Source organism: Rutidosis leptorrhynchoides, chromosome 10 (assembly GCF_046630445.1).
Source record: "Rutidosis leptorrhynchoides isolate AG116_Rl617_1_P2 chromosome 10, CSIRO_AGI_Rlap_v1, whole genome shotgun sequence".
NCBI classification, from domain to species: domain Eukaryota; kingdom Viridiplantae; phylum Streptophyta; class Magnoliopsida; order Asterales; family Asteraceae; genus Rutidosis; species Rutidosis leptorrhynchoides.
In genome coordinates this window covers 149,757,042-149,768,830 of record NC_092342.1, presented here as the reverse complement: position 1 = coordinate 149,768,830, position 11,789 = coordinate 149,757,042, and the positions used below count along the sequence as shown (strand labels likewise).

Below are 11,789 nucleotides of genomic sequence, written 5' to 3'. Positions count from 1 at the left end.
GAAGTAGACCTGATGGTTTCTGATGCTCAGCTTTGACCTTAGAACACGTCAAACATTCTCCTACGTATTTAGCAACATCAGCTTTCATACCCGGCCACCAAAAATGTTTCTTGAGATCCTTGTACATCTTCCCCGTTCCAGGATGTATTGAGTATCTGGTTTTATGAGCTTCTCTAAGTACCATTTCCCGAATATTAAGATGCTTCTCCGATCCTTTGGGTATTTCATCCTTTAAATTTCCCTCTTTTAAAACTCCTTGTTGCGCCTCCTTTATTTGAGTAGTAAGGTTATTATGAATCATTATATTCATAGATTTTACTCGAATGGGTTCTCTGTCCTTCCTGCTCAAGGCATCGGCTACCACATTTGCCTTCCCCGGGTGGTAACGAATCTCAAAGTCGTAATCATTCAACAATTCAATCCACCTACGCTGCCTCATATTCTGTTGTTTCTGATTAAATATGTGTTGAAGACTTTTGTGGTCGGTATATATAATACTTTTGACCCCATATAAGTAGTGCCTCCAAGTCTTTAATGCAAAAACAACCGCGCCTAATTCCAAATCATGCGTCGTATAATTTTGTTCGTGAATCTTCAATTGTCTAGACGCATAAGCAATCACCTTCGTTCATTGCATTAATACACAACCGAGACCTTGTTTTGATGCGTCACAATAAATCACAAAATCATCATTCCCTTCAGGCAATGACAATATAGGTGTCGTAGTTAGCTTTTTCTTCAATAACTGAAACGCTTTCTCTTGTTCATCATTCCATTCAAATTTCTTCCCTTTATGCGTTAATGCAGTCAAGGGTTTTGCTATTCTGGAAAAGTCTTGGATGAACCTTCTGTAGTAACCAGCTAGTCCTAAAAACTGGCGTATGTGTTTCGGAGTTTTTGGGGTTTCCCACTTTTCAACAGTTTCTATCTTTACCGGATCTACCTTAATACCTTCTTTGTTCACTATGTGACCGAGGAATTGAACTTCTTCCAACCAAAATGCACACTTTGAAAACTTAGCGTACAATTTTTCCTTCCTCAATACTTCTAACACCTTTCTCAAATGTTCACCGTGTTCTTGGTCATTCTTTGAGTAAATAAGTATGTCATCAATGAAAACAATGACAAACTTGTCAAGGTATGGTCCACACACTCGGTTCATAAGGTCCATGAACACAGCTGGTGCATTAGTTAAACCAAACGGCATGACCATAAACTCGTAATGACCGTAACGTGTTCTGAAAGCAGTCTTTGGAATATCATCTTCTTTCACCCGCATTTGATGATACCCGGAACGTAAGTCAATCTTTGAATAAACAGACAAGCCTTGTAGTTGATCAAATAAGTCGTCGATTCTCGGTAGTGGGTAGCGGTTCTTGATGGTAAGTTTGTTCAACTCTCGGTAGTCGATACACAACCTGAATGTACCATCTTTCTTCTTGACAAACAAAACAGGAGCTCCCCACGGTGATGTGCTTGGTCGAATGAAACCACGCTCTAAAAGTTCTTGTAATTGGCTTTGTAGTTCTTTCATCTCGCTGGGTGCGAGTCTGTAAGGAGCACGGGCTATTGGTGCAGCTCCTGGTACAAGATCTATTTGAAATTCAACGGATCGATGTGGGGGTAATCCCGGTAATTCTTTCGGAAATACATCGGGAAATTCTTTTGCAATGGGAACATCATTGATGCTCTTTTCTTTAGTTTGTACTTTCTCGACGTGTGCTAGAACAGCATAGCAACCTTTTCTTATTAGTTTTTGTGCCTTCAAATTACTAATAAGATGTAGCTTCGTGTTGCCCTTTTCTCCGTACACCATTAAGGGTTTTCCTTTTTCTCGTATAATGCGAATTGCATTTTTGTAACAAACGATCTCTGCTTTCACTTCTTTCAACCAGTCCATACCGATTATCACATCAAAACTCCCTAACTCTACTGGTATCAAATCAATCTTAAATGTTTCGCTAACCAGTTTAATTTCTCGATTCCGACATATATTATCTGCTGAAATTAATTTACCATTTGCTAATTCGAGTAAAAATTTACTATCCAAAGGCGTCAATGGACAACTTAATTTAGCACAAAAATCTCTACTCATATAGCTTCTATCTGCACCCGAATCAAATAAAACGTAAGCAGATTTATTGTCAATAAGAAACGTACCCGTAAAAAGCTCCGGGTCTTCCTGTGCCTCTGCCGCATTAATATTGAAAACTCTTCCGCGGCCTTGTCCATTCGTGTTCTCCTGGTTCGGGCAATTTCTAATAATGTGGCCCGGTTTTCCACATTTATAACAAACTACATTGGTATAACTTGCTCCGACACTACTTGCTCCGCCATTACTCGTTTCGACACCATTTGTTCCTTTCGTTCTATTAACCCCTGGTCCATAGACCTCACACTTCGCCGCGCTATGACCATTTCTTTTACACTTGTTGCAAAATTTGGTGCAGAACCCCGAGTGATTCTTTTCACACCTTTGGCATAGCTGCTTCTGATTGTTGTTGTTGTTGTTGTTGTTGCGGTTATTATTGTTATTAGGATGATTGTTGTAGTTGTTGTTGTTGTTGTTGTTGTTGTTGTTGTTGTTGTTGGGCCGTTTGTTGTAGTTGCGATTGATGTTGCGATTGTTGGAATAATTGTTGCGATTATTGTTGTAATTGTTGTTGTTGTTGTTGTATTGGTGATTCTTATCACCGTTTTCCTCCCACTTTCTTTTGACTTGCTTCACATTGGCCTCTTCAGCAGTCTGTTCTTTAATTCTTTCTTCAATCTGGTTCACTAGTTTGTGAGCCATTCTACATGCCTGTTGTATGGAGGAGGGCTCGTGTGAACTTATATCTTCTTGGATTCTTTCCGGTAATCCTTTCACAAATGCGTCGATCTTCTCTTCCTCATCTTCGAATGCTCCCGGATACAATAGGCACAATTCTGTGAATCGTCTTTCGTACGTGGTAATATCAAATCCTTGGGTTCATAACCCTCTAAGTTCTGTCTTGAGCTTATTGACCTCGGTTCTGGGACGGTACTTCTCGTTCATCAAGTGCTTGAATGCTGACCACGGTAGTGCGTACGCATCGTCTTGTCCCACTTGCTCTAGATAGGTATTCCACCATGTTAACGCAGAACCTGTGAAGGTATGCGTAGCGTACTTCACTTTGTCCTCTTCAGTACACTTACTTATGGCAAACACCGATTCGACCTTCTCGGTCCACCGTTTCAATCCGATCGGTCCTTCGGTTCCATCAAATTCCAAAGGTTTGCAGGCAGTGAATTCTTTGTAGGTGCATCCTACACGATTTCCTGTAATGCTAGATCCAAGGTTATTGTTGGTATGTAGCGCAGCCTGTACTACGGCTATGTTTGAAGCTAGAAAAGTATGGAATTCCTCTTCATTCATATTCACGGTGTGTCGAGTAGTCGGTGCCATTTCCTTCAAAATAGTCAAATGGAACAAGTTAATCATACAGAATATTAAGAGTAGTTAATAGTATTTCGTAGCATAATATGAACTCATTTATAAAAGCTTTTTCTTCATATTAGCGTTTTATAAGTTTAAATTCGGGTAGTACTTACCCGTTAAGTTCATACTTAGTAGCTAATATACAATTCAACTACTACAATTCTATATGAAAAACTGATTATAATAATATTTCGCGTTCAAACTTTTATACAATATTTTACAAACTTACAATACCGCTTATTTTACATAAAGCATGAAATATAGCACACAATAACTTTGATACAAGATGGTTGTGAAGATAATTCTAGCTAGTACACAAGTCGTTCAGCAAAGGCAATAAAGACACGTAATTCATACGTCCAGAAACAAGTCATGCATTCTGGTTTTACTAGGATTACTTCCCATCCTTGGTCTTGTGGAACATAACCGTTATGGCCGTTGATAAGACAGCGTGTTGTAACGTCGTCAAAGGGACGAGGGTTACGTAATGTCCAACAGTCCTGTAACAATCTAAAAACCTCATTTCTTACCCCAATTACCGACTCCGTCACTTGTGGGAACGTTTTGTTTAATAGTTGTAGCCCGATGTTCTTGTTCTCACTTTGATGAGAAGCGAACATTACTAATCCGTAAGCATAACATGCTTCTTTATGTTGCATGTTAGCCGCTTTTTCTAAATCACGAAGTCCAATATTCGGATATTTTGAGTCAAAATAATTTCTTAACCCATTGCGTAAAATAGCATTTGGGTTCCCCGCAATATATGCGTCAAAGTAAACACATCGTAACTTATGGATTTCCCAATGTGATATCCCTCATCTTTCGAACGAAAGGCTTTTATAAACTAAGGCATTCTTGGAACGTTCTTCGAATGTCTTACAAACTGATCTCGCCTTAAATAGTTGTGCCGAAGAATTCTGACCGACTCTAGACAAGATTTCATCAATCATGTCTCCGGGTAGGTCTCTTAAAATATTGGGTTGTCTATCCATTTTGTGTTTTTATACTGTAAAATAGACAATAATATACAATACAAGTTGATTAAGTTATGGTTGGAATAGATTTGTTACCAATTTTCACGTAGCTAAAATGAGAAAAATTATCCAATCTTGTTTTACCCATAACTTCTTCATTTTAAATCCGTTTTGAGTGAATCAAATTGCTATGGTTTCATATTGAACTCTATTTTATGAATCTAAACAGAAAAAGTATAAGTTTATAGTCGGAAAAATAAGTTACAAGTCGTTTTTGTAAAGGTAGTCATTTCAGTCGAAAGAACGACGTCTAGATGACCATTTTAGAAAACATACTTCCACTTTGAGTTTAACCATAATTTTTGGATATAGTTTCATGTTCATAATAAAAATCATTTTCTCAGAATAACAACTTTTAAATCAAAGTTTATCATAGTTTTTAATTAACTAACCCAAAACAGCCCGCGGTGTTACTACGACGGCGTAAATCCGGTTTTACGGTGTTTTTCGTGTTTCCAGGTTTTAAATCATTAAGTTAGCATATCATATAGATATATAACATGTGTTTAGTTGATTTTAAAAGTCAATTTAGAAGGATTAACTTTTGTTTGCGAACAAGTTTAGAATTAACTAAACTATGTTCTAGTGATTACAAGTTTAAACCTTCGAATAAGATAGCTTTATATGTATGAATTGAATGATGTTATGAACATCATTACTACCTTAAGTTCCTTGGATAAACCAACTGGAAAATAGAAAAGTGGATCTAGCTTCAATGGATCCTTGGATGGCTCGAAGTTCTTGAAGCAGAATCATGACACGAAAACAAGTTCAAGTAAGATCATCACTTGAAATAAGATTGTTATAGTTATAGAAATTGAACCAAAGTTTGAATATGATTATTTCCTTATATTAGAATGATAACCTACTGTAAGAAACACAGATTTCTTGAGGTTGGATGATCACCTTACAAGATTGGAAGTGAGCTAGCAAACTTGAAAGTATTCTTGATTTTATGAAACTAGAACTTTTGGAATTTATGAAGAACACTTAGAACTTGAAGATAGAACTTGAGAGAGATCAATTAGATGAAGAAAATTGAAGAATGAAAGTGTTTGTAAGTGTTTTTGGTCGTTGGTGTATGGATTAGATATAAAGGATATGTAATTTTGTTTTCATGTAAATAAGTCATGAATGATTACTCATATTTTTGTAATTTTATGAGATATTTCATGCTAGTTTCCAAATGATGGTTCCCACGTGTGTTAGGTGACTCACATGGGCTGCTAAGAGCTGATCATTGGAGTGTATATACCAATAGTACATACATCTAAAAGCTGTGTATTGTACGAGTACGAATACGGGTGCATACGAGTAGAATTGTTGATGAAACTGAACGAGGATGTAATTGTAAGCATTTTTGTTAAGTAGAAGTATTTTGATAAGTGTATTGAAGTGTTTCAAAAGTGTATAAATACATATTAAAACACTACATGTATATACATTTTAACTGAGTCGTTAAGTCATCGTTAGTCGTTACATGTAAGTGTTGTTTTGAAACCTTTAGGTTAGCGATCTTGTTAAATGTTGTTAACCCAATGTTTATAATATCAAATGAGATTTTAAATTATTATATTATCATGATATTATCATGTATGAATATCTCTTAATATGATATATATATACATTAAATGTCTTTACAACGATAATCGTTACATATATGTCTCGTTTAAAAATCATTAAGTTAGTAGTCTTGTTTTTACATATGTAGTTCATTGTTAATATACTTAATGATATGTTTACTTATCATAGTTTCATGTTAACTATATATATATCCATATATATGTAATCATATAGTTTTTACAAGTTTTAACGTTCGTGAATCACCGGTCAACTTGGGTGGTCAATTGTCTATATGAAACATTTTTCAATTAATCAAGTCTTAACAAGTTTGATTGCTTAACATGTTGGAAACATTTAATCATGTAAATATCAATCTCAATTAATATATATAAACATGGAAAAGTTCGGGTCACTACATGATGGGGATATTCTATATGCATCTTGTTAATGTCGGTTACCAGGTGTTCACCATATGAATGATTTTTATCTCTATGCAGTTTGCGAAATGCCTGATATGAGATGTATGTTTATGAAAATGAAAATAAAATCTTGTGGTCTATTAAAATGATGGAAATGAATGTTTATGATAAACTAATGAACTCACCAACCTTTTGGTTGACACTTGAAAGCATGTTTATTCTCAGGTATGAAAGAAATCTTCTGCTGTGCATTTTCTCATTTTAGAGATATTACTTGGAGTCATTCATGGCATATTTCAAAAGACGTTGCATTCGAGTCGTTGAGTTCATCAAGATTATTATTAAGTCAATTATAGTTGAATATATTATGAAATGGTATGCATGCCGTCAACTTTCGATGTAATGAAAGATTGTCTTTTCAAAAACGAATGCAATGTTTGAAAAATGTATCATATGGAGGTCAAGTACCGTGCGATGTAACCAAATGTAATGTATTCGTCCAGATGGATTAGGACGGGTCATTAGATTGGTTATGACGTCACCTTTTCTTATGAATGCAAACTTATTTTAAAACAGCATATAGTGTTTGACCTTGTAATGATCCTGTTGTTGATGATCCGTACACGTTAATTTTGTACGGGGCGTCACAAAGCGCTTGTTGAATGACAAACCTTGACAAATCTTGCTGAAGAGCTTCGGCATCGTATTCAAAAATCGAACCATCGGCCCGAAGTGTTTGTTGTCTCGGGTCTTGACTTGCACTACAACTTTTTTCAAGATGTTTTCTTAACGTTGTCTTACCCGAAACACCCATGAACTACATACATTGTGTACAACGAGCTTTTTCTACACCATTCTTCATTACACACAACTCGAATTTGGACCAAACGTCACCTTTTCGCTTTGTTTCTTTTTTGTATTTAATATCGGTCATAGTGTATTCTCTTGAAGATGTTGCTACGGAAGCAGAAGCTTGTGAATTATCCATTATGGGATAAGTAGAGATTAAAGAATAATTATAGTGTGATTAGATGGTATTTAAAGATGTAGAAAGAAATTTGAGAGTGTATGTTGATGCATTTTCAATCAAAACATTACTATGTATTTATAATGGACTTTGTGGGGTTAAAATGGTAAAAAAAAACTTAAAAAACTGGAAGAAGAAGAAAAGAAAAAAAACTGCAGAAACTACAAAAAAAAAACGGTCATTTTTTTTGAAATATCGAATCGGATCCGGATCCGGATCCAAATCGGATCGCATCAAATCCGATATTTATCCGGGAAAAAATCCGTTTTTCTTGAAATCCTGGATCCGGTTGGAACCGGATCGGATCTCGGATCCGGATCCGGATTTGGTTGTGTCCGGTTCTTGGCGTGTCCAGTTCCGGATCGGTTCATCGGATCGGATCTGGATCCGGTTTTTTTTTGCCCATCTCCACTTGCAACTTGCGAAGTCATCCTAACAACTTTTTTTGGAGGGACAAATTGTTATACTTAGTTTTAAAGAATTGATATTTTTGTTAGTACCCCATTATTGAATGGGTTAGAAGAGTCAGAGACACCCATATGGACCACTAAAGTTGTAGGTTGTACTTGGTACCTATTGTATTAATAATGATTAAAACTATTAATGTTACCATCATGCACCAATCCTGAAGTAAAAAAGTGGTCATAGAATCTAAACAAAAAATAAAGGTGACCTTTAGATATACATAAAAGATGAAAACTTCTAAAAGTCATCAAGAACATCTTAGCATCCCCACAAACACTCATTCACAGATGACAGCCTCATTCAAAAGGCATAAATTCCCCACATAAAAAAGTAGATGAACAGAAAAAACCTTATAATGGAATACAACCAATAATCGATTGCCAACTACAACTGCGTAAATTACAGATTAATCATTGACCACAAAAAATGAACCGTTATGATCAGATAAACCTTAACAATAGCATCAAGCCTGGAACCAAAAGAGTCAGCAAAGCGAGTGAGTTAGAAGACTCGGCCCCACTATTGTCTATTGTGCCACTTGGGGCAATTCCAAACGATGGGGTCAACCCTGTGCCAGTGCCAGTGCCAGTACCTGTGCCGGTGCCTGGGCTAGTACCATTTCCGGTTCCAGTCCCAGTCCCAGTGCCTGTGCCGGGTGGTGATGGAGTCGTTGGGGTTGTTGAGCTGAAACATTCAAGAATCACAAGAAAGTTAAGAATAGAAGGTTTCTAAAATTATCAAGTTACATGTGTAAATAAACTAGTAAAATTAACAACTTTGATAAATAGCAAGCTAATTGGATAAAACTATGAGGTGCATCCTTAAAGATAACTGAGAGAAGGACGAGGATAACAAGTGCCACGTTAAATGCAGATCGTATCATCGTACAAAATGCGTACTACTCGGTCTATGAAGATGAACAGTAATCATAACTATGCCCTTATAGATTTTACAGTTCAATTATTTTATTGGTCACTTTCATCTCCATATCTACCACTGTCCACATTAGCTCACACATGCACTATATGCATAAAAATGTCAAAAATGTTACTTTTTCCATGAAAATAAATACATTGAGAACATCTACAATCATTTGCACCATTGGATTAAGTTTTTTAACCTGATCAAAAGGAGAATACTTGATTTTTTTTAACTAGCAACAAGAATTTGATATTTCTAGCTTTCTGAATCATTTGTTAGCCCTTACAAGTCTCAAGTAAAGTAATGTTCATGCACTTAATTTGTAGCTTTACCACTAAGTTCACATTTCGATTTTCTTTTATGCTAATTCATGTTAGGGGAACAAGAGGTGCTACTCCTATTTATCTTAATCTTGATCACTTGTGCCCCACATGCTAAAGTGGAACTCGCATACACTGATATGCTCTATGTCGTAATATTATTTAAATAATAGGCAACATTATTACTTTTTATTTTACAAATTAATACCGAAATATATCATATGGAAAGCACAATATGACCTAACTTGACCTTTGCTTGATTTATTGTCAAAAAAAGAGCATGAGATATCAATGTCAAAATATCATGATTCTTGACAACTCACATTTGTACTGAATAAAACAGTACCTAGCCTATCATGCTGGATCTACCAAATGATTCTTGAAAGCTGGATCTACATACATAGAACAACTTTCAATGCACGACGTACAGCACCTTAAAATGATTTGGCTCTTGAAAAATGATTTTATAGCTCTAAAACTTAATAATTGAAACTAATACAGTAAGTGAGAGGCACTCTGCCACTACAATCACTAAACAAAGGGTATAACCGTATTACCAATAGTATTTTTATAAATCAGCTAACGAACGAATCCTTTGGACTCCCGCAGAGGGTAAACCTGGGGGAACGAGCCCGCTAAGCGCCAGACCCGCTACCGGGTGAATTGCCTGTGAAGGCACCCCTCACAACAACCTCCCTTTTTGAACAAGCGACCGAAGCCAGACTTGAACCCGGGTGGATTGCTGGGTGGAGCAACTCAGTGGCCATCCAAGCTATGTCCGGATGGTTTTGAAACTAATACAGTAAGTGAGAGGCACTCTGCCACTACAATCACTAAACAAAGGGTATAACCGTATTACCAATAGTATTTTTATAAATCAGCTAAAAATATGAATTAAAAAGTTGTGATGAATTTATAAATATACACGGGTTAATTTGTCACCATAGTTTGATCTTTTGCCCTAAACAAAAAGGCAATTCAATCTACCATAGCTGAAACTATTAAATCCATAGCAATGACAATATATTGATTTGTACATTGGGCATAGAAACATGTATATTAGTTTACTCTGGATTTATATATTGTGCTTTTGAAAAATGGGTTTTCCCAAGAAACATCAAGAAGTGCATCACCATAAAAGATGTGCTTCTTTGGAAACTGAAATCTTGAATTCTTATATATTTACAATCAAAAAGTATAGTTTCTTCATATTTAACCTTTTTATAGTTGATAAAAACAAATTTAAATACTCAAAAAATGTAAAAATGAGAACTTTATGCAAAAAGAAACAAACGCACATAACTAACATTTAAATATGATAAAACCGATTAACAATAGCAATTAACAATAAAAAAGAAAAGTGAAAAAGGTGCAAGATTTAGTTATAAAGATTCATACCCAGGGCTCCCAGCATAACAAGCAGAAGTTGCACCTGCAAATCATCAAAAAACAACTATACAATTTAAAAAAAAAAATGCAAAACGTACTAGTTACTTGGATTAATTACCCTGGATTTTTTTATATTAATTTTTTTTAAGGAAAAGTTTGGTGAGTTTGTTGGTATACAAGTTTCAATACATAAAGTACAAGTGGGTATAGCAGTCTTGCTCAAGAAACTGGTTAGGATGATTTACCGGGTGGGGCTGTTTGGCTGACCATAGCTGTGCCTGAAAAATCACAGCTCCCTTGTATTTCACCCTTTCTTTGATAATAACTGTTAACAGCATAATTGCAATGATCTTTAACAGTATTTGGGTTATAGCAAGCACCATTTTGAAGGATTTGAGTACAATCAGCTCCATTTCCACATGCATAATCGATGTTCTTTTGAAGAACTGTGTCACTCTGTGCAGAGTTACATACACAATAAGCTGCACCTGTTAATAACATACAAGCAGTAATAAAGATGTTAACTTGATGCTCAAAATACAAATCTAAGTAAACCCATTAGACAAAACTCATAAATTCATATTCCCATTTAATAAGTTGAAAACATCACATACCCATTTTAGAAACATGAAAAAAATCAAGAACACACATGATCTTATTTTAGTAAAAAAAAAACAGAGAGTGTAAAACCCATTAAAAAACAATAAAAATATGAATCAACATATGAAAAAAGAAAAAGAAAAATATGAAAAACCCAAGAAAATATAGTAATGAGATCTTACTTGAATAGCCGGTGATGGCCAAAAGAACCACCATTGAAAGTGCAAAAGCAACCATGTTTGTAGCCAGATAGGTGAGATTGTTAATTAATTATGAAGAAATTTGGTGTTAAAATAGGGTTAGTTTTAGAGCAAATATTGAAAGAAGTTTGGAAAGTTTTAATACGGATTCACAGAGTAACTTTTTTTCCAAGACTAAACAAGAAACAGAGGCCGAAGTTGCAGGGTCCAGGGTGATTGAGCGTATATATGTTTGTTGTATTGTATTTGTATTATTTGTATATACTCCGTAATATATATGTATATATATTTTATATTTTATATTCTATTTTCTATTACTCGTGATATTAAAAATGAAATAGGAAAGAGATGTTCTATTAAAATAAATGATTGACTAACTTATTAAATTAGT

At 35.2% G+C, this 11,789-nt stretch overlaps 1 protein-coding gene across 1 annotated transcript; it reads right to left on the bottom strand.

Annotated features, from left to right (window-relative positions):
* Positions 1-8,182: 8,182 nt before the first annotated feature.
* LOC139872954 (PLASMODESMATA CALLOSE-BINDING PROTEIN 1-like) lies at positions 8,183-11,625 on the bottom strand. Its single transcript, XM_071860889.1, has 4 exons — positions 11,381-11,625; positions 10,844-11,086; positions 10,608-10,641; positions 8,183-8,652 (listed from the first exon to the last, which is right to left on the bottom strand). The coding sequence occupies exons 1-4, from the start codon at positions 11,433-11,435 to the stop codon at positions 8,409-8,411; spliced, it is 576 nt and encodes a 191-aa protein (XP_071716990.1). The 5' UTR covers positions 11,436-11,625; the 3' UTR covers positions 8,183-8,408.
* Positions 11,626-11,789: the final 164 nt, after the last annotated feature.

Bases quoted from the DNA above. Each gene is read 5' to 3' on its own strand.
- LOC139872954 (XM_071860889.1), bottom strand. From the start codon at position 11,435: ATGGTTGCTTTTGCACTTTCAATGGTGGTTCTTTTGGCCATCACCGGC. The intron at 10,642-10,843 runs GTAAATCATCCT...GATGATTTGCAG, and splicing joins CAGCCAAACAGCCCCACCCG to GTGCAACTTCTGCTTGTTAT. The intron at 8,653-10,607 runs GTATGAATCTTT...TGAATGTTTCAG, and splicing joins TGTTATGCTGGGAGCCCTGG to CTCAACAACCCCAACGACTC.